Source organism: Rissa tridactyla, chromosome 13 (genome assembly GCF_028500815.1).
Source record: "Rissa tridactyla isolate bRisTri1 chromosome 13, bRisTri1.patW.cur.20221130, whole genome shotgun sequence".
In the NCBI taxonomy this organism is placed as follows: Eukaryota; Metazoa; Chordata; class Aves; order Charadriiformes; family Laridae; genus Rissa; species Rissa tridactyla.
This window is the reverse complement of record NC_071478.1, coordinates 4,725,658-4,749,230: the sequence shown is the minus strand read 5'-3', so window position 1 is coordinate 4,749,230 and position 23,573 is coordinate 4,725,658. Positions and strand designations below refer to the sequence as shown.

Below are 23,573 nucleotides of genomic sequence, written 5' to 3'. Positions count from 1 at the left end.
CTGGGCACTCTAACACTGCTAGATGCTGTCATGATGCAATATAAATTTAGGTCATGGTTAACTAGATTTGAGCTTCACTTTGGACGTTCAGCTCTCCAGTACCTTCTCACCAGAGAATTCAAACTGGGTTATCACTTCAGGCAAATTAAGCTGCTGTTGTGAGGTTCAAAGTGCTGGAAAAATAAACCCATCCAAACACGTTATTGCTATAGAATAGCTGGTATTTTTACAGAAACGTTGTAGAACTAGCATTTAACTGAATAACCAAAGTTTCATAGAAATGCATTTAAAAAAAAAAAATAAAAGTGATGTTTGACAGCATGAGTTTGAGGCGTTTGTGTTCCAGACCCGCGTTATTCCTTTCCCTCTCCTGCCTCTTCCTCCAAACGCGCGTCTGAGAACACTGTGCCAGGGTCCAACGAGAGCCCCCCACCCCAAGGACCGGTGGCTGCGCATCCCTGCACCGCCAGTGACATTGCTGCATTAACGAACAGAGCTTTGGCAGTCAACTTTACTTTAAAAAACACATTTTAGTATAAATACTATATTTATTAAATATCTTTACAATTCATTTAAATGTATTTACAGAACTATTCCTGCATAAGTTATACCTCGGACATGAAATTCACATAATCGCCTCTTAGGTAAGCATAGATGATAGTCTCATTTTAACAACAACAAAAAAGCATCCTCATTAGATACAGACTCAGATTCGCTTCATTATTTCAGCTATCTTTGTAAGAAACTACCTCATACAGTCTGTTTCTACACACACAATCTGTGTTTTCCCCTGGAGAAGGGACGTCCGTTACCGAGAGATGGAGATTCCTTCACACAAAATCCTTCACATCTTTGCCAGACCTTCGCCTCTCCCTTCTCCTTCACTCAGTCAACTGTCTGGTCCCAAAATCTATTTTTTTTGTTGTTTTGGTTTTATTTTTTTTTTTGGCCATACCTTCTTCCTAAACACAAAGAAAGTATATTTCGAGGGAAACTGTATGCTGCAGGTCTCCCAAAGATAGCCATAAAAGTAGCAAGGAACCACAGAGTTTTTCCGATTCATCACATCTTAGCCCTGTTTTACCCAAATCCCCAGTAACGCCGCTGCAGAAATCCCAACTCCTGCCAGTCCTGGGACGTTACGCAGTTACTGGTGTGCAAAACTCTTCCTTTTCCTTCAGATCCCAGCTCCCGAACCACCAGCTCCTGACAGCAGAAACCCCCCCGCCCTCCGCAGCAGCTGACGGTCAGCCTGTGCTCCGCTCACGCGCGCTTCTGTGTCAGGGAACACCTTTCTTGGACGTTCCTCTCGTGAATAGTCACAATAATCTAATTCCTAGGAAGTGTTACTGCTTCATGCATCGCTTAAAATTATTTTGATAGTATGGGCCCTGTCATTTCCTTTTCCAAAAAATCTGTTGTGCGCAGACAGCTTAAGTTCATAGGAAGAAATTAGGATTGATATGTTTAGAGTGCACATCTTTAAAAAAAAAAAAAAAAAAAAAAAAAAACAAAACAAAAAACCCAAACAACCAAAAACAATCAAGCATGTGATAAAAATATCAATTCTTTATAATACAGTATTGCTTTATAAACAGATGGAAAAGCTATACGCTTTACTGGTCTTTGGTGTGTCCAGTGAGGGATAAACTCATGATTTGTAAATCAAAATCCAAATTTGTTCTTTATCAAAAAAAGAAAAAAATAATCATCAGGGTGTGTTATGAGGCAAATGGCTTTGGAGCTACTGCTCGGCCAAGAGCGGCGTCAGCGTGGCCTCAGGCCGGGCAGCAGAGTCCGGCCTCGGCCTCTCCCCGCGGGGACGCCAGAGCCCAGCCCAGCAGAGGCAGCACCTTCCCCAGACTCACCCTCTGACCCCCCCCGGCTCCCAACAAGGGGGTCGAGAAATTGGTGGGGGCAGAAATAACGAGGGCTGGGGATGAAGGTGCCGAGAGCGAGGGGTCAGAGTGCAACGCAGTCCAGCTCTGCAGGGGCAGCCTTTAAGGTAAGTTCAAGGGAAATAATAATTGATCAAATCTGCTCTAATGGAGAAGCTGAGGGTAAATACTGGAGAATAAAATGTCAAGACACCCAGATTTGAGAGAGACCCCCCCCTCCCAAATGCTAGAAACAAAGCCCTGTACTGCAGCGTGAATACATTCCTCCTAACGAGACAGCGAGACACAGCTTGTTCAATTTAAAAAAAAAAAACCAAAAAAAAAAACCAACAAAAAACCCCAACAAGGACTGACAATTTGTGCAAAGTTATCCACCACTCACTGTTCTATGGATGGCAAAACTAATTGAGTCGTCTTCATTAATATAATCCTCCCCATACCCTCACCAAAATAGTATTTTGGTCAAGTTAGGGCAGTTAAGGCATTTTGACAAGTAATTACAAGGTGATTTAAAATAGATAGCTAACGTTATGCCAATTTAGGAATAGCAGATAAATTACCGAAGAGCTTCCAAATTAATCACTACTTCTTATTATAAATGAAATGCCTGTTACAAGCATGATGCATTGAAATATAGTAAAATGACATGTACATGGTACATGTTAAATGATCTTAAATAAAAGCTTGACATAGTTACGCAAATATACAGTACAAGTCCACAAAAATTCTTTAAACAAGTTGAGGTAACCTCAAACTTAAACAGTTTTAATACAATAAACCAGGTCGTAAAAATCTCCTCTTGAGAGCAGGTAAGATTACTTACTGACCAAGTTTAACTGCACTCACCTAAACAGCAACATTACCCGACTTTTCATATATAAAAACATGGCTTTAATTTATTTCTACATACTTTTCTACCAGCAAAAAAGTTAATGAAAAACTGACCAAAAATATATATATCTTTACAGCTATCAGCTTTTTGTATGAACCTCAGGAAAAGAAAAGGAAAGCTCGCTGGAACGGGGGGGACAAACGTGAGCTACTGTAATTCAAAAGGAAATGTAATATTGCAAAGTGGCTGTTAGATACCTGTAAACATCGTTAAGGTTCATTCCGAAACCCCTAAACTTTAGTTACTGAAATGTAAAGTTTTGCTGATTATTCATGAGTAGTTTTGATTTCCGTACTTGCTGCTGCTGCCACAGCGTAAGCAAAGAGGTGCGTGTTTGAGAGTCAGGAAGATAAGGATCAACTGGACTTCAACTGGTGCAGCAGACTCTGTTCTACACAAGCGAGAGTGGCAATTATTAACACAAATTATGTTTCCTTAACAACAGAATTATCTACCGAAAGCGAAGACGTTTGGAGTCGAGGATGATCTGTTCTTTGTGCAACCTCCTGCTGCGGCATTTCTGCCCTATCACCCCGCGCAGGCGAGATGGGTTAAAATGCTGAAAGGACCTCAACTTTGGCCAGCTCGGCCGTTTGAGACCGAGGTAAAATTTTTGTTTTTAAAAAAAAAATAAAAATAAAAATATCCACAGCCAAAACATCCAGATACCAGGCCCATTATGGACGAATGATCTGCAGAACTTTTAAGATCACAGTTAAGCACCTGAAATCACAAACACATTTGCATCCATATAACTTGAACTAAGTATGATTTTCTTTTTTGAAATTCGGTACTAGAAAAGGCTCCTAGGCTGACACCATGGATGGCAAGAGCAGAATGTTTACAGCAGTTATAAATCTCCTGAAAACTGGAGCTTAGAAACACGAAACCTCAGCTATCACTGTTAACAAGACTATGCTTATGAAACTGTGTTCTGTAACATACCCTTTAATGAATAGTGAATGTTTCTAGTAAATAGAGTAATATGCCCTCTTGTAGAGGTTTTATCTATTGAATCTAGTTTGAAAGGTGATAAACCAATTCTACTCCTTGGAAAGTAAGTCACATTTCAAACGCAGTTAACGACGCGGGATCGATCCTCCCCCTTTTAAGGACAACGACAAAGCTCCGAAAGACATGCTTCAAGCCTTGGGCTTCTCCATTTCTTGCTGGCAGACGAAGACCAGTGTAGCAGAGAGTGGTTCTTGACAAGCACTTCACTTGCGTCTCGACAGGCGACGAGCTCGAGAACCGGCTGCTGTGATCAGCCGGGAAGGAAGGAAGGAAGCAATCCTGCCAGCAGGAGACCGCACGCGTGACGCGAGGAGCTCGCGGACAAGAAAACGTCAGAAGGCGACGCTCCGGGCAGATCAGTCTGTGTACTCGGCTACGATAGACAGAAGGACGGTGATGTCATCTGGTTTTCCCCCTGTGATAGAAGAAAAATGAAACTATTTCATCAAACCACGGTGGGCCATCTTCTTATAATCTGTGACATTCCCCCGTGGAAAGCCCTTTAAAAAAATAAATATTCAAACACTGCTTTGTGTAGACACAAGAGCTCTGCTTCCTCCGCCTCCTTTCCAAAATGCAACCGAGGGGAGCGATGACATTTAACAGCAAAAAAGCGCTCTCCTTTGAAGCTGTAGTGAGAACACAAACTACTAAAAGGAGTATGGAACTTTGAACATTGTTGTTAGCCAGTAGAGCAGAAAGCCTGTTTTCTAGCAGACAATTCAGTGTTTGGGTTGGTTTTGGTTTTTTTGTTTTTTTAAAATAAGTGTACAACAAACCTGACATTGCTTTGTTACAAGCAAACTGCCATAAAAAAGTATCTTCTCAGGAATTTACTGTAAATCAAGCACCTCTTTAGCGTCTCCTCTAGCACTATAGTCCTGCATATCCAGAGGCTACTTAAGATTTTTAGTAGTCACTTTTCAAACGTCAACAGTGAGAGCAAAACACTCAAATCCCAGAGAAGTAGCTGAGAGAGGGGGTATTCTGTGATGCGGGGAGTCAAACCGCTCCCGCGGACTCGGATCTGCAGTTTCATGACTGAACCACTGAGCTCTGCAGCAACATGGAGCCTGAGCTCTACAGCTACTGGCTCGACCTTTAGGGAAGACACTTACGGGTCTTGCAGGAAATCCTGCCCTCCTGATACAGAGATTATGAATATCTTTACTAGCAGGATTATATTTATTAAAAAAAAAAAAAAAAAAGAAGAAGAAAAAAGAAAGGTGCCCGATAGGACCCTGAACTCTGTCAGGCGTCAGGTATTTCTCGAGTGTAGGAAACAGAACCAGAGAGATCAGGATGGGGATGGTACAAGGGTCAGAAAAGTGAACCAAAAAAAACCCAACCCAACACCAAAGAGCAGGCAGAATCTTGACTAAAAAACCATCAATAACGCTAGACCTTAAAAACAAAAAACAAAACCCAAATCACACCATCCCACACAGCACCACCCACAGACCCCAGTCGAGGAACAAGTCAAGTACAGTCTCCCCAGGAGCCTGGAGAACTTGAGTCAGGCAGGATTCCTGGGGCAGGAGTGTACATATTAGATTAAAAAAAATAAAATAAAATCGAATTAGCATGCTGCGTTCTCTGCGTTCCAGCTGCTTCCCCACAGGAGGCTTCTGATCAGCCGCGGCCTGGGACGACCTGCGGCAGGAGATGGGGTCCTTGCCAAAGCCGGTGCAATAGATTGGCGCCCTGCTGCCAACCACACCTCCCAACGCTCTGTTTTCCCACCAGATTTTGGAAGACCAGACCAGAACTGCACTTCACTTAAGGGTTCTCAAAGAAGGCAGCAGCGGGAGGAGGAGGGAAAAAAAAAAAACCCAGCCTCTTACCTCTCACATTCAATCCATTGTCACATGCAAACTGTGCAAACGGCGACATGTAAGTGGGATCATATGCCAGCTCGTGAGCTTGCTCAGCAATGCTTCTTGCAGTCTGCTGTATACTCTCATAGTTGGAGTTCTAAGTTAACAAGGAAAAAAGTTTATTCTTACAAAAAAAGCCTACCGGTAGTTGCTTTGCTGATGCGTGTCAGTTTTACGGACCCCCGACTGCCCAGCCTCTCTCCCTCTCGCAGATGAGGGACCAGTCACCACCTTCTCTTCCAAATGGAACCCTCACCATCTTCTAGGCTTTACAAATTTGGGGTAGAGCTGCAAAGCTTCACAACTGAAGGCCAGAGCTCTGTTCCCTCCCAGCAGCTACAAGACTTGGTTTTGGAGGATTTATAGAATTTAGAAACTTCCAAGACTAGTTAATACTCAGGCTAAACAGCCTCGCCTGCAGGACGCAGGCTGGCTGACAGCTCTACTGGCAGCTCACACCGAAAGAACCGTCCCTCCCTCACACGGCAGGCTCTGCTGAAGGAATTACGTTTTATTTCAAACGGGAAGTCTTACTTCTCTGACCCTCTTACCCAAACCGATGAGAGCACACCTGGGGAGAAGGGACATTTTAAAAGTTAAGATGAGGAAAAATTTATTGAGCGTGAAAACTTTCTACAGACTGCGTTTTACTGCCATTTTGTTTTCCTATTTCAGTAACTCCGCCGCTTTACTCCAAGACTTTTCTTGCTCAAGCCAACCATCACCCTTTTTGTTTGTAACTATTTTAAAACGCCTTGTCATTTCAAGAGCATTCCCCGCAGTTTGGGGAATTAGCAGGCATTTGCATGATTAACTTTTGGCTGAACCTCACGGGGAACTTCAGCGCCTTTCCCAAACGCGCCAAAAGGTGGAGCTCAGCTTTCTTCCACAAGGAATTCCGTCTCCAGCATCTGCCCAGGCTTAACCTTTCGCAGCGAAGGAAGGTGGGAGCAGAGCGGAGAGGGTTGGTCTGGTGACCAACTATAGCCGCAGTCACAGCCACCCAGGTTAGTGACACCAGGCCCTTCCCGACCGCGCGCCACCACATCTTCGTCGCTGTCGTTACCTTCACTAACCAGACTAAAGGCTCTGTGACAGCTTGTGCTGCGGAACGGTCACGTTTTCCACTCCGCAGCACAGCTCTACGCTTCTCCATTTCAGACCTAATACTGCACCGAGGAGAGTGACAGCGGGGACTGCAGAGGGGGGGACACAGGAGCCCGCCTGACGCGCAGACGCCTCTCAGACAGTTTGTCGGTAAGGACCCGCTCTCTGTCTGACGCCACCTCTCAGTTATGTAGCTGCAGGATAACAGCAGGCAAAATTTTTTAAAACCGCACTATAATTCCACGTTAACCTTATTTGCATTTCATAACATCAAAATAGTTTCCTCGGGGAGGTTATACATATTGATACCTCCTAAGTATACTTTCCTTTCTGTAAGTAAACAGCCTTAAGCTAAATGTTCTCATCCAAATTAACATATTTTAATGTATTTTTACTATTTAAAAAGAACATTTGTGGCCACTAACCTGCACAAGTTGCCAGGAATTTTGTTTTAAAGAACATTAAAGATGCACACGCAACCCACAATTCACACAGCCCACACTTCTTTAGAATTACTACTTTATAAATCTCGAGAAAAGCTACAAATAACTTTTAAGCATACAGCTCACCCTCTCAAATAACCCGTAAGAGAATGCTGTATTTTCCTGTATATAACCTACAACCTGCGAGCACAGATAAAATGCAAGGTGCGAGCAGCTGGCCAAGGGCAGCTCTTCCTCCTCCGCCTCCCGCCACCAGTCAGTGGCGTGGCATCGCCTGCCACTCGCGAGTTTATGCCCAACCTGCCGCTTCTGGGCTCAGCCTGGTGCAGAGCCAAGAGACAGCGCTTTGGGGTCGACGTCCCTTTCTGCTGCTCACATGTGGGATTATCTCAAAAGCCTCTGAACAACAGCACTTTGTCGTGTGTCTTTTACTTATAATACAAAAGTTACGCACATAAGAAGTAAAGGTAGTAACTAACGAGGGATAGATAACTGCGAGCGATTCGGAACACACACACTCACCTTCAGCTTTTTTAACTCCTGCAGAATCATGTAGTCAGGCATGTTGTCAAACAGCCCATCCGTTGCAGTCAAAATAATGTCCCCAAGTTGGACATCGAAAGAAGTACTATCAGCAGCATCAGGGCTGTGAAAATGACAGACAGGTTAAAGAAAAGGACTCCAGCTTTCCCTAAGGCACCAAGCGATGGCCATCGAGCTCGTGAACAGCTTTTGTCATTCACTACTGTTACGTGTTTTGCTGCAAAAGGAAGAAAATAATCACTAACTGTGGAGCTTTTGCACCAGGATGGCTTGTCAAGAAAGCTACAACAGAAGAACTGTGATTGCAAACAGGTAATGTTCCAGCTATTACACAAAGGATTTGCATTTACAATTCCCAGATGAACAATCCTGCAAACTAATCTGCTTCACAAGTGTATCTCCATGGAAACCATTAAGCAGAATGGCAGCTCGGGGCCTCCTTCTCACTCATCTTAAATATGTAAGAGAGCTATACTTGAAAGGACAATTCATAACAGGAATGGCCAAAACACTTAAGGATTTTGAATCACTTTCTAACGCGATGGATTATGAAATGTCTGGAAATCGCTACCAGGAGACCGTACCTGGTTGGTCTACTTATGCCTAATATATTACACAACACCAAGAGGAGAAAATATCTACTTTGGCCATGAATGTTGCTGCAAAATCTCATTCTCAGAAGCGGCATAATGACAAACCCTTCATTTTTAAAGATTCTTCGGGGGTCTTTAAGAGAAACTGCGGCATCCCATGCCATTTGGCTACGCCAGAAAGCAGAAGAGCTGCTTCGCTCAACTGATTCCTAGCTCCAGGAAGGTTAATAGAGTCAAGATTGCCTGCCTATTCCCATATATAGCCAAATTTAACATTTAACTGGGACAGCAAATAAAAAAGAAGTACTGGAGAAGCATTTAGACAACACGCATGAGTACTAATTAACGTCAAGAACAGTGCAGAAACTAGCCAGAAAGCTATAATCATGATTCAGAACTGAAGTGTGGGAGCTCATTTATCTTGTGCTTTCCTTGTTACATGATGACTCAGATTACTTTGCTTTCCTGACTTCCGCTGGACATTATCAATTATCCTTGTGCTTTCTGGTTTTTGTCTTCCAATGGATGACATAGAACCTCGGAAAAATTAAGATTTTTATGGTTCTGGAATTTTGAACAATCGTTTAATTTTAAGCTAATAAAGAGGTTAGATTATTTAAGGTTCTCCTTTCAGAGCTCTACCCTAGCTTCCTCTCTGCAGTCTTATGATGAAGTAATAAAACCACATGCAAGCATGGTCAGGGGTTTCAACAACTTAACCAACATTTTCAAAAAGAGTTATTTTGGCATTGAAAGTTATAACCTTTACAAGGCTTTAAATATCAAGACTGATGGAGTATCAAAAACTTAAGATGCCTATTACATTCCTTGTATACTACGGTCACTCTGAAGACGCCTTTATCACCCTCTTGTATTCAGTGCATATAATGAGTGTATAAGCACTGATTCGAGAGCTGTATTTTAATACATATTTGAAAGCTGGTTGTTTTATTAAAATATCTTATTTTACTGGTGAAACTTCACGAAGTCAAAGGATGGATCGGCCTGACATTCTAAGGGGAAAACACAAGTACAAGTCTGCCTTTGAAAGGACTCATTTCTGTGAACAGATTGTCCCTTCCTAATACTCTCGTTTCCCAGCTTGATGTTCCGCCAAACAGTTTTTTTTTTGCTCGTTTTGGTCAAATACAATATGCTGCGGGAAACACAGCTATTTGGAAACACAAGTTACAGTCACATGTCCCTCTGCTCTATTCTTCAAGTACTTGCTACCTCACTGCCAAAATATCTAAATTAGCGTACTCCAAACCAGTCTCAGGAGAGTACAGACAGGGACTGGGAACGAAAGCCACTGATAAGAAAAGCCACTCATGCGGGATGGCCGGTGCAGACACCAGCTGTAGGCTTATTGCAGCAGCTTTATTGAGTAACGCCCTTCCATGCGTGCACATGCCTAGTGCACACTGTAGACTATGGGAATATGCCGTCATGAATGAATAATCATTAGCCAAACATATTTAGACTGTGCAACAGCGGACAACATTTGTTAAGCACAAGGTGAGAAACGTTCACATTACCTAAAGAGAGGGGGCAGGCATAAAACCCTTTGACTCGGTACATGCTTAAATCCCAGGCGCTACGCTGCCTGTAGCAGCAAAACTGCAACCTTTTGGGAGTTATCACATACACAGATTAAAAATTTAAGATCCTCTCCCATCTTACCTGTCACTTAAGACAACTCCTTCTGCTTCTGGTGGAGCTATTGACAGTTGGAACGGAGTGTTGAAGTAATGCTGTTGCTCATCAGATCGATGTACTACTTCTCCTCCTCTAACCACCAAAAATCCAGAATCTCCCAAGTTGGCTGTATGTAAACGATGACTTGTTCTGTCCAGAACTACTATACACGCTGTACTGCTTCCTGGAAGCAAAGAGAATACGGTAACTGGAGTTAGCCTTACAGAAATTGTTTGTTCTTTCACCGGTTTAATTCATTAGTCAACTATTCCAATTATTCCAATATTTATCAAAGCTTACAAATCAGGACAAATGGAAATACTCAATAATGCCAAAATTAATATATACTAAAAACAGCAAAATGCTAGAAATCTTTGCCAGACAAACTATGATTTTTATATAGAACTTATTTTTCCTGCTTTGATTTCGGTAAACACATTATGCTGACAAATACCTGTTTTGTTCCACTTTATTTACAGTTTTCCATCCCAACATATGTCAGCACATTCTGCTATAGGACTGGGTTTACAGAACTCACATAAAATACTGAAATTCCAAAATCATTGAGATAATAGAATTCTAGTAGCATCCATACAATGCTAGGTGCTCTCCACACAGTTTCACTCATCAGCTGTAAATAAATCACACCAAGTAAAGAACTGCTTGCAATTAAGTATTACGTATTATTGCATTTCTCTTGTCAGTACACTAAAAAGCTTTTCTTCATAGTACGGCTCTGTAGAGCTATCTTCATGTTTAAAAAAAATAATAATGCTGTCACATTTTCAGGATACTAACTTCACAAGTTTAAAGAAAATACGTTTCAGAGACAAATACTATTCCAGCTTAAAGTTAAGACAGGACAGAAGCATATCTACTTGTCAGCCACGCTCAGAACTATCCCAGGCACACTTGAGGGCACTGAGGAATTCTTGATTCATTCACTGGTAAGTAGCCACCAACTGTGCTTGGTTGCAAGCCACAAAAATAACTGTATTGCAAAGATACCCATCCACAGACTGAGTCCTTCACAGCAATCAGCAATCGCTTAATCTCTGCAAGTACATCCACCAAAAGAACTTTCATTCCTGAAGAGAGTGAAATACAGCTAAAGCATTTCTTCTTGAGTGCTGCCTCTAATGCAAATCCCCGTATGACCAGCTGGTGAACAGTCTTCATCCTCTATCCTAACGTTCTTCCAGCAGAAGTTTCCAAGCGCAGCTACATGTTGGACAGGCCACAAGCTTGCAATGAGCTAAACTTACAATCAGGCTTGCTAGTGCGGGAGCCCAGCTGGCTCTAGGCATGCCCTATTCCAGATGTTTCCCTTTCTAATACGGGGAGTTCCCTGCAATACACTTGCACTTAATTTGTTCTCTAGTGAATGTATAGGACCTTCTCTACTCTTAGTGAATGGTAAGTCAAAGCAGTATCTTAGGAAAAATTCAGATTTTACGTGTGAGAGCGTCCAAGATTGTTCTGCAATACAAGAATAGTGTTTAAATAAATGGCATGGTTTCCTCCCACTTCAGTTTCATTTTAAAATATTTGCTAGATTCAATCCTGATGAACTAAGTATCAAGACTTAGAGCACGACAACAAGGAAAAGTTATTGCCTAATGAATCCTCCTTAACGAGGTCATAGAATCATAGAAAGTCCTCTCCCTTCCCTTTATTTTAAATAAACTCTAAACACTCATTGCTGTGGCAATTCCAGGGTTTTATTTCTACTTCTAAAAATACTGTTCTCTGTTAAAGGAGAAACACTAAGGATCATTAGTTTCAAATTCTAACTCTATTAGCAGAGTGTAACTAGGAGGCCACGTGTGGAATGCAGATCTTGTGACTCAGCATATGCTGCTTTTCAGAATTCGAAAGGTCAAGCCAAGCAGGGCTGCCTCCGTCTACAAAGCCGCTGTGAGAGCTCTCACCAGTGGCCCGCTTTATAGATCACTTACAGCTACATCTGCTCTGCACAAATAAGCGCTATTAAACACGCAAAATCCTAATGTAATTACCAACCACTGCTATTTTAGTGATACTTAAGGTCACTTCTGAGGTTCAAACCTATTCTTTAGGCATATAATGCGAGAACATCTGTTCCGAAGCTCAGAAGACAAGTTAAATATAGCTTACACAGCACTCTTCTGGCATAGAAGTTTAAGGTCAGGTGAGAAGCATGCGTATCACGCAGGGTAACACTTCCTTGGTGCACACAAGGTCACATGCCCTTTAGAAGAGTATCCTGTTTTCAAGGTTGTCAGCTGAGGCCAAATGTTACCTCTCTATCTGCTAACTATTCCAAAGGCAGCTGGATGCGTTGACTAAAATCCAGTTTGACACAGAATACACTAAGCACCTACTTTAGTTTGCTTTCAAAAAAATCTGTAATGATTCCCCCTCCCCCCCCCCAAGAATTATAAAAATAATATACAGCACCAGTGATCGTATGATATAAGCTACTTAATGAGGTTTAAAGTTCATTGGACATAAAAGGCAACAGGAGTAGCAAGGCAAGGAATGAGCAGAACTGCATCCAATTATCGTCAGAAAATATTTTCACTTGCATAGCTTAAGCAAAATGCCACAACCAACCGTTAAGAGTTTTCAACAGAGAACAGTTATTTATACATACGTAACCCAGAGAATGAGCGCACATGCCACTGTGTTTTCTACTGCTGAACTTGTTTTGCAAACTCTCTGCAAGAACTGGTGAATTACCGCCCTTTTTAAAAAATATATATACATACACACACGTATAGATATACACACACAGAGGAACATTCTCTGCATTACTGAATGAAGATAGTTTTTAAACAAACCTTGACAAATACACGTGAGAAAATAAGGATGCTACCAAGACAACTACATTTCTACATTTTTTTTGTTAATTAAAAGAAGGTAACTGCCTGCAAATTTATTGTAGAAGCCAGCAACAGCTAAGCGACCATGACTAAGTCTATGTCTAGGTAACATACAACAAAGATCCAATTTATCTATTTTTGCTCTCTTACCAAGCAAAGGTACTTTGTTCTGCAGCAGCTCACAATAACCTGCGGTGAGAATCCCAACAGGATTACTTGGTACAAACCGTCCTTCTTTTACTAAACGTTCACATGTTCGCATAAGAGTCCCTGAGAACTGAGAAGGGTCGACCCCATAGTCTCTCCAGCCACCTACACCATCTGCTACCCCTAGAAGAAAAGAGAAAATGAGAGTTATATGAACAGAAATGGTTTCCAAAACAAGGTTTTTAATTTGGGACATCATTTGTGATATTCAGTAACTAAAAAGTAGGACATAGCCCTTGCTTGAAAAACATTTTGGATTAAGAAATAAAAAATTAACGAGCATTTATAAGTTCTGACATCAGCTCCTAGACAAAACTCTATAATCTGAATTGCCGAAGAGAAGGTAAAAGTCTAATGCTGAGAACTCTGTCAGGAGACTGACTTCACTAGAGAACAACGGAGAATTTGGGGGGAAGGAGAAGGATTCAACCACATTAACCTTTGATTAGCCCATTAAAAAGCAAGAAGGGTTTTTATTAGTTTTAAATATAAAGGTTGTTAAGATTATAAACAGGACAGAAATGATAAAGAAATTCTTCCCTACTATTTAGCAGCCCAAAGTTTTTTCTCAAGCTACTTGCTCATATGAACAGTAATGCTTTCTATTTGGTAATATCAATTTCTGTAGAAACTAAACCTCCATTTTAAAAGTGTGTTCAAAAAACCACGTAACCAACACAATGCTGGGACCAACCCCTGCAAGGACAGTTTGCTGCTCACAACTTCAGCCAAGCAAGAGAATGAAAACGGACTATGATCCAGTCAATTTTCATTCAGTTATCCAAACCAACCTGGATAGCAGAAAATTGGACCCATTCTGCCAAAGCTTGGGAAACGTTTGAGCAACGGTAGAGGCAAATAGTGAAAATGCACATAAAAAAGTGGGGTTGCGAGAGGGAAATATGACAGTCTGCTGCCCATGCGGCTAAAGTATTTTGGACTTCCTCAACTGGCTTTAACGATACAAGTAAAATACTGTCGGAAGGTATTTATGAGATAAAAATATTTCTACTTGGAAATTTTTCCAAAAATCTTTTTGATCCTCACTCTGAATGTAAGGGACTAACTATTTCAAGCACAGGTTTCTGTAACGTAATAAAGCTAAAATACTACGTTTATGGTAAAAGCACGAATAGCCAATTTCAGAGCTCACATTCTGCTGAAGAACAACAGCTGCCTCAGAAAAAAATGCTGCTATCATCAAAGGCATGAAAATTCCACTACGAAAGTAAAACTAAGTTTGCCTCATCTACAAATGCCCTTCACATGGGACACCATCTGAAACTGAGACGGAAGGTTTAGAGCCGACCTTGGCACAAACTATAATCTGACAGGAGGCTATAGCCAGATTCTCAACAGCCTATCAACATTAATCAGATTTCTCCCAAAAATAGTGCACAACCTTTTAGACACCTGCTTTGTCCTTTTGCTTTCTTAGAAGAATGCTATAGGAAGGCAGATCCCTGTATTCACCTCTTCAGACCAGACCCTGGGAAGAGACTCGTAAAGGCAACCCTGACATTCTCGGAAATGCCTTTTCTGGTTTCTTCAAGAACAAATTAATCCTCTCTTTACAGGTCCCACAATTTCAGGTTAATGCTGGATTAACCCTTTGCTTTCCGCTGCCATGTAAATAAGTCTAGAGTAAGAGATTATTAAGAAAAAGTTCTAGATCTAGAACTTGAAATAGAAACTTAGCTTCAGTTTGGATGATAATGCCTGCTTTACATGATACTAACAGATGAGCAGCTTTTTTACCTTTAAGGTGAACACAATCTAGATATACTTTTGCTAGTTGAATACAGCATTGCTTCACTGACAAGAGGGCTAACGCAATGAAAAGATGCTGTTTGGCAAGTATTGTCCAAAGCTTTTGGCTCCTAAGGTGGTTACAAAACAAGCTCATCAGAAGTTACGGAGCTCCCCCGAGCGATCGCTAAACCATTTTTGCATTAGTCTTCTTGGGAAACAGTTAAACAGAAACACTACAGCATTAGTATACAGCGCAAGAAAGCCATCATAGCAAGCACCTGACAAGGTTAATTATCAAAACTGATTTCAAATTTTAAAGCAAAAATAAGAGTATGCCACCTGATTGTCTTTGTTCCCTTCTTACTCCAGGCAGGAAATATGAATCTGTCATCATGGCAGCACACTTCATACTCTATCTTGAGCCATGAAATGGCTTTGTCTGTCTGCCTTCCTGTCTGCTTTTTGCAAGCTATAAACAGTTTTAAGGACGCTCTGCCAATGCTTTCCAAAACAATCATCCTCTAGACTGTCCACAAGTAGGTCCTCTGACTTAGCTTTGTACCACGCTTAAGAGAACAGATTGTCTGGTTAAGAATCAACAAGACAGTTGTGCGTTCCTTCTCCATCGCTGGCACAGAAGCCAACGGGACCATCGCATTCACGAGCAGGCCCTGGAGAACGCTTTCACTCTTAACACCTCCATGACACCTCATCAGCTCACTAATTCATGTACTACCACAGGCATCTATTTCTTGTCCTTGCCCAAAAGGGAAAATGTGGGGTTTTTTTGCAAAGGTTTGAGGCTTTGGGGTTTTTTCCTCTCTTTTTTTTTTTTTAAACTGTATCTCTTAAAGATGATAGGTCAGTTCATTTAATTTAAGCTAAATGACCTTGTTGGCTCCCAAAGTATGGCTCATGAACACTGCCAGAGCAGTCAAATGCTTCCTCCTGCTCCGGCACAGAGCCAGGAATTCCTACTGCCATTAAGATGGATGGCAGTCCATAGGCAAAGCACATTCAAGAAGGCCTATACCACACAGTGCCACCTAGAAAACATCCGCCTTCATTATTTTTGCCTTAAAAGACGATGTTTACATTCCCTAAGACCTTTAGCCATCCTGTCCTACCTTCAGCATGGTTTTAAAATAAAACCAGCATCTTTACATTCTACATTCTCAACATAAACTAAACGGTGTTATGGGAAAGGAATATGTGATTTTAAAACAGATTGAATAAACTGCTACTGAAATAGATGAAATGTAAATAAGAATAAAGTTTAAAAAAAAATTGTGATATTTGATATACAGCAAACAAGGAGCAAAACTATTTGTGAGATATTTCAAACTCCAGAAGTAGCAAGAACTGAAAACTCAACTCATAAAAATGGACTAATTTTTATGTAACAGCATGCTCTCCCTCTGTCACCAAAGGAAAATTCAAAGGTACTGCTATTGGCAGCATCACTGCCAAGGAATAATGCCAAGCTCTATTCATTTATATTACCTTTGTTTTCATCTAAGACCAAAAAAACCCTTGTAAATACTCAAAATAACTAGTTTTAACAAGTGAAAAAGATTACTCAGGTTTTCATTTTCTTACATTTCATCATAAAACATTAAATACTGTCTTCCAGTATCCACCATTTAACTTAAAATAACCATCTTACAAAACAGGAATCATGGGATATTTACAGCAAACTGTATGGCTGAGAAGAAATGCTGAAATAGAACTGTAAACAACCCTTCATTTTTTCTAAGCTAGTCAGTAAATCAGAAAATTTTATAGAAATAGTATTTCTTTAGATATTCCCTGTTCAAGTCTATGCAGAAATTACACAAATGTCCACGTGACACAGTGACATGCCCGCGGCTAGATGAACAACCACTGTAAATAAAACAATTGAGAATTTCACAATAAATTACTTCAAAAGAATAAATGCTTCTCAAGTGTTTAACTATATTACGGAGACTTTTCAGAATCTTTGAGAGTTAACACTCCATCACATTGCCTTCTGTTGGAAAATACACAAATACTACTGCCAGATTAAATACTCACTGCATGTGTCAGTCCAAAAACTGGCTCTTTCTAACTTCTTAAAGATTCAGCATATCAAGATCTCTCAGGCAGAGACAGTTGCAATGAAGTTCCAAGGCAAAGCACAAGGGACCGATGCTGCAGTACTGAAACTGAGCAAGTGAACATACTGGCACTGAAACTTGTTAAAATTTATTTCAAAATGCTAAAGGCACCTGGGATAAATACCAGATGAAATGCAAACGTAAAGTTGTTTTGGCTGCCAACACATAAGGTTAACTACAGAAGCCCAGGGAAGAGCCAGCCAGTCCTGAGACTAGTAATATGTGCTTTTCACTGCACGCTTTCGTAAGTCAGATCCAGATGTTCTATCTAGTTCAGAGCAAATATAAACCAAACAGGCTTAAAGTTCAGAACAAAACCACGATACTAATCAAACCCTGTTTAATATAAATAGCGCTATGAGTGGAAGTTCTGGCTAGCTGGCAAACTAACCAGAGTCCAAAAGTATCACCCTGCCCCAAAAACTTCTTGAAAGATGGATACTTTCAAACGTTGCATCAGCTAATAATAATAATCACACACAGAAGCACCAGGCATGCACAAGTGTGCCAGCAGGAATTGCTTTTGCACGCAACCACAATCAGCTTTGTGAGACACTCCACGCATCCCACTGAACTTTATATTTCATGAGATCCTTCCCCGAATTAGCAATGAATCACTGATAAAAGAACATCAAAAGGATATATTTGTGACTGAATGTGTTTTGCATCAAATACAGAAGAAAGGCTAAAATGGTAACAAAGCGCAACCTGTTGCACTACACAAGTTTGAAATACAGCACCTAATTGTCAACATATCAGAATTGAGATAAACTGATAAGATTTCTTGTGTTATCAGCAATGAGGTAAATCACACACCTAGACAGGTTCTCTATCAAAGCAAGTCACATGCTCAAAGCCAGCGCTCCCAGCAGCATCACTGGCAGCGTGTACAGGATCACGACGTCACAGCGTGTCTACTTCTCCCCCCGAGTTCTGACAAAAAAATAACCTGGTTAAATACAAATCCCTGAAGGCAGACTGTGTGACTGGTAACTAGTTACAAAAGGAAAGGTTATTTATTCACACTATGCATTTTAAAAGTTACAGCAGACCTTAAATTACCCTTGCATGAAATAGAAAGGTACTAAAAGAGTAAGTGGCCAAGTGGTAACGAGGAACAAAAAGCAAGAAGCGAAGTGAGAGATAATACTGAAGGAGACTGAAGGAGAAACAAGGAACTGAAAACATTAAATTGTGCATCTACTTCCAGGAAAAAGCTGCAGTTCCTTATACTTTTTTCCCCTGCTACAATACACTGTTGTTCCTGAAGCGGGTTTTTACCAGTTAGGTCTCTTACCTGTTTTATTTAAGCATGAGAAATCACTCAGTGGATTTTGGGAGCTACAGGAGAACACTGAACTATTATTTATCTCTGAAAGTTTCATAAAAGCTTCCCTACGTAGTTATAAACTACTTAATCTCTCAAGGTGTTGAGCAACCCTGGAACTTATTTCGTAGCCGAACTGCTACCGGCGGCTGGCGCTTAGATGCTGAAAAGGGACGGGTACTGCAGAACAGACACCAGCCGAGCTGCGCTGAAATTACTCACAGCCTCAGCAATCTGAGGCTCATAGCATTAATAGCGCAGATGAACCAAAGTAAGCAGTGTGAGATTTTTGCAGCATTTCCTGCACCATAGGTATGCTTGATGTCTCACCTACTGTATTGTGTCCAGCTTTGTTTATTTCCTTCTGTGATTTCTGACAGAACCTGCTTCAGAACCTTTGTTCAAGCTAAGATCTGCTATCAATGGAAAATTGTCTGCTATCAACAAGTATCAATAGCACTTACAATTAAAATAAGTGTTAAATCGCAAATTGTGATCAGAATACATTGCGTGCAATGCCCTTCCAGAAACTGTGGTAAAGAAAAATAACCAGATTTTAGTTTCATTCTCAGAAAGAGAGCAACCACATTTCTAAGAGGTTACATTCAATGCTACTTATGAACAGCTCTGCTGACATTTGGATTAGCTGTATTGACAAGAATGTCAGTGAATGTGATTGTTAATGGGGATGCTTCGCAACAATTTGTAGTTTCTCCACAAGTGACAGTACTTATGCTCCCATGTTAAAAAGAAAATTTCATTTGGTCTGTTACAAACTAAGACACATAAACAATTTTTTTTCAAATCGCTGATTACTCCCTCTAAGATGTCCTAAATTCTCCCGATAAAGTAAGTGAAAGGCTACTCTGAAGCAAGCAGACAACCTGCCCCCTTTAGTGTGATAACTTGTGATAAGGCAGCGATTTCTTTAACAGGTATGATGCCAAATAAACCACTTAACATAGTCTTACATGACCTTCAGGCATCAAAGTAAGAATCCCTTCCTCCTCTATAGTTGCCAGAACAACCTTGACATTTAATCTACAAATCCTTTTACGTTCTGTAGTTTACTTTTCTTGATGACAGTGAGACTAACAATATTCCAGGGGCTTTGCCACTCTGGAGGTTTACATACCTCCTACTCAGGCTGCTGACAAACTGAATTTTCAAATAAAGCATGATTACTTTCAGTTTAGAGTAGCTGCCCTACAATATCCTCCCCCCCAGTAAAAATCAAGATTTACAGCAGACAGAACAGTTACCAAATTTTAACTTCGCAGTGGACAAACAGTACCCTGCTGCCAGACGGTTTTTTTCCTACTACTGCTGGGGGACAGAAATAGTTTGGAAGACTAGTCAAGTCACACTGGCTACACCCAAACTTCTACCCAGCACAGACATTGTATAAGTGATGCTGTCACGGGATGCGCATTGGCTGCTGTAATGTTTCAATAATGAGTCACACAACAGCCTGGAAAATCCATAAAAAAAAGCAAAGACATCAGGAGCCTGATAAGGCAGGAATAACCAAGAAAACGCAGATCCCAACAGTAGAGAAAAAGATCACCAGCAGGAGACATCTCAAAATTCATAAACAAGCTTGAATGTTTCATTTTGTTAAATAAGTGAAATGTTTATATAAAGTGTTTAAGTTCATTTTAAAAATTTGTGGTTTGCTCCTTATGCACTAAAAATTCTACTCGCATGCTAATTAGGAAAAAACAGAGGCATTGATTTTTGAAGAGTTTGGGTTTTCAGCTTTGAAAAAAAAGTATTTCTGTCCTCAAAAGTTACAAAGGCATGCCCTTCAGATGTGAAGTAGTACATAAGTCTCAAGAAGATATTAAGATATTTGAATATTTTGAGGATCTGAACAACTAAGACACTGACAGTGAACATACAGAAAGGTACAATATGGTACAAGGAGCAGCAAAAAGGAAACATGGTCCTGAATTGTAAAGCTCTAGAGATTAGCATTAGTAGTAAAGCCATTTCCTTTTCTCAGAGCGATCCCAAAGGAAACACTCTGGTTCTGAGTTTCTTGTTTCTCGCTGTGCTCAGAATGGGAGGAAAACATGCAAATTTGATGGGTACATCCCAGAAAAAAGTAAAAATAGGAGACAAAACCTCCAAGGATTCAAGTACACCAGAAGCAGGCCTTATCAAGCCTTTAACAACTATGGGAGGACTGGAAATAACATAACTCTTCATAAGCTTTCTGTTGATCTTACTATGAAAGGATAAAGCACAGACTAGAAGACACTGTTAAACTTTCGGCCTTAAGACTATATGGTAAAGATATAACAAAAGAAGTGTTTAGCATTTTTCTATCTGCTATAAACACACCGCCTCGTCAACTTTTGTTTGGCCTAAGAAAATGAATCCCCAAGCAGTCATGCCAAACCGCTGGGAGTAGCTCTTTCACTATTACACCACACCCATATCCATCCCACACAGGCATGCTTCCCGTATATTGGTTCTAGAAAAGACTGGCATGGAAGAATTTTAAATTAATTATCTGGCATGGCTTTGTCACTGATGACTACTAGGGCAGACCAACTCTAAGTGATACACTTGAAATTTCCTGTTCTCTAAAAGCACTCTTACTGTGTCTAGTGTTCACTTTGACTAAAACCATGTGAGCCTCTTAATTAAACTACTACTGAAAAATTATGCTTGAAAAGCAACAGTTTTGCTGAGGTGCAGAGTTAGGCGGGTATTGAGTTAGCACAAAATGTATGAGGGTCTTTTAAAAATAGGTACGGAATCTCAGATTGTGATGAGAGTAAGAGGAATTGAGGGCAGGAAGACACTGGTGCTGAAACTCTTTTTGCAGCAGTGTCAAAGAGCTGGTTGAGATAGGGAGAGCAGAGAGTTGATCGTAGTAGCAGAAACAAGGCGAAAACTACTATGTCTGTAAACTTAAGAACTACAGATGAAGTAAAAGCATCAAGTCAGATTTCACCAAAACCCATCCTGAGCATTACTGTTTGCAGAACGTACAGTGATCTTAGTTTTTTAGTTAGGTATATTAGAAAAGCAATAAAGAACTAACATGAAAAGAGCTTTACAGGGGAAAAAAAAAAAACACAAACAGCTTTTCTATTTAAATTATTTTCTTCTTGGTACTTAAGACATCCTGGTCTGAAGCCTTCTTTGCTGTTTGATCCTTAAGTGGAGTTACAATTCTGTTTGTTTTCAAGTTGCCATGAAAATTAATGCAAAGACCAACTTAGAAAAGCAATTCTCTGTTGATTCCAGCAGGAAGACAAGACAAGCTGTAGGTCCACAAATGGCAATTACCAAATATGGCCAAAAACCCCTAAACATCACCAAATGGGTCTAAATCTACCCGCTTCCCCATGCAAGGAGTCCACCTACAAGTAAAGGTTCTGCATTTCTGTTACAGGCAAACACCAATTGCTCAGTTATTTATCAGTACTGGCCTAGTATGAACTTTAAAGGCAGCCAGCCTTAGTCACACGTTAAAGTAAGGTTGTCCAATTGCTAATTCTAAGAGAAAAAAAGTTTCTCTGGAACAGGCACAACAGAAAAGATGCAAAGTACATAAAATGCATTGACCAGTTTTCCACATCTCCTTGAAAGCTGTAGCATCACCCTTTAGAGTAACAGCTCCCTCCAGAATAATCAGCAATACTGTTACCTAGCACCAAGTTAGAGCTTCCTAAAAAAATGTCTCAGCTATATTAAATAGCAACCAAGTTACAATGACAGCACCAAACTGTGAAGAATCACTAAGCACCATCACATCAGGGGATACTGCAGAGCAATCCCACCAGTTTTAAATAAAAATTAAAAAAGGGGAGGGGGGAGCAGGGAAGGAAGCTTTTCTTTTTTTTAATGTCAAAGTTTTGGTGAAAATTTACTTCTGTCAAATGCTTGAAAACTAACTTTTGCAGAGAGTCAGTTAGCCCAATTCAACCTTGACTACACGGGAGAAAGGTCACGCACTGTTAAAAGCACTGCTGCTCATAAACTGAAGATTCCATTGATTATCTATAATTATTCACTACTTCTAAAATTTGAACCCTTAAGATTCATTTCGCACGTGAATCCAAACCAGAGAGCATAATCAGGACAGAACAAACACTGAAACTGAAGTTTGACATTTGAAACCGGTCTCAATGTCACTTTGCCTTTCACTTGACAAGGACACGGCACGCGCTAAAATCAGGAAGTGTCCCTTTCGACGATCCTTTACGTGGAAATGCAACACATACACACGGGGCTGGGACAGGTTTTAAGGTGAAACGCGCTGTAGGTTGTTTCTCTGGCTTTCGGGGCCGCTAGGCCTTACAGGCACCTACAGGTGAACCGCCGACGCTGGGCCCCGGCCCCCACACCCCCATCCCACAGGCAGCTGCGCCAGGCAGGCATCGTGCTGCAGACAAGAGCTTTTTCTTTAGAAACTAAAGAAAAAGAGAGAACTGGCGCTGACACTGACAGGCAGGACCGGCTCCTTTGTCTGCGACTGAGCCGCTCCGCCATGTGCGGCTCAGGGAGGGGAGGTGGGGACACACCGACACCGGGGACACACCGAGGCCAAAGCCACCCCCGGGACGGGCCCCGCCGGCACTTACCCAGCACATCTGCCGACCGGTGCCGGGCCACGAAGCAGGCGTCATCCCCGTAGCACATGCCTTTCTTCAGGATGCCCTTGCGGAAATCTTTGCCAAAGCCACAGCTGGCTGTCACCAAGCTGTAGTCACGGGAGTCCGTCTGCGAAAGGCCGCCCAGGACTGCCCGGGCCACCAGCCTGCCATAGGAGAGCACCGAGAACATGGCGTGGGGCGCCCAGCAGCCCAGAGCCAGGAACGCGGGGAGCCACCGGCGCAGCCGCCTCCTGACCTGCGACCGCCCGCCGCAGGGAGCCAGCCTTCCCCTGCCCGCCGGCCGGCTCGCCTCAGCCGCCGCCGCCGCCCCTGCCCCTCCTCGGCCCGGCCCCTCGCCCTCCCCCCCCCTCCGGCCCGGCTCCCGCCCTCGCCCCCGCCGCCCGCGCTGCCCCTCACGGCCGGGTTGCCGGCAGCGCCCCCGCCTTCCGCACTGCCCCCCCCAAGGGGGGCTCTGCCTCCTCCCCGGCCGGCCGGCGCTCTGCCCCGTGAACGCCTGCGGGCGCCCTGCCCGCCTCGCCGTGGAGTGGCCCGGTCAGAGCCGGTGGTGCCCGCTGCGCCGCCCCCGCACCCCGCCGGCCGCCACCGC

The 23,573-nt window shown here is 41.9% G+C and overlaps 1 protein-coding gene across 2 annotated transcripts; it reads right to left on the bottom strand.

The window, feature by feature from the left end:
* Positions 1 to 528: 528 nt before the first annotated feature.
* On the bottom strand, positions 529 to 23,319 carry PPTC7 (protein phosphatase targeting COQ7). Of its 2 annotated transcripts, XM_054219270.1 has the most exons (6): positions 22,955 to 23,318; positions 13,080 to 13,259; positions 10,051 to 10,249; positions 7,754 to 7,877; positions 5,649 to 5,778; positions 529 to 4,219 (listed from the first exon to the last, which is right to left on the bottom strand). In XM_054219270.1, exons 1-6 carry the CDS (start codon positions 23,154 to 23,156, stop codon positions 4,161 to 4,163), a joined length of 894 nt encoding a protein of 297 aa, XP_054075245.1. In that variant the 5' UTR covers positions 23,157 to 23,318; the 3' UTR covers positions 529 to 4,160. The 2 variants fall into 2 exon arrangements, with proteins under 2 accessions (XP_054075245.1, XP_054075246.1); XM_054219271.1 differs by lacking the exons at positions 529 to 4,219; positions 5,649 to 5,778 and adding an exon at positions 5,785 to 6,982 and having other exon boundaries at positions 22,955 to 23,319.
* Positions 23,320 to 23,573: the final 254 nt, after the last annotated feature.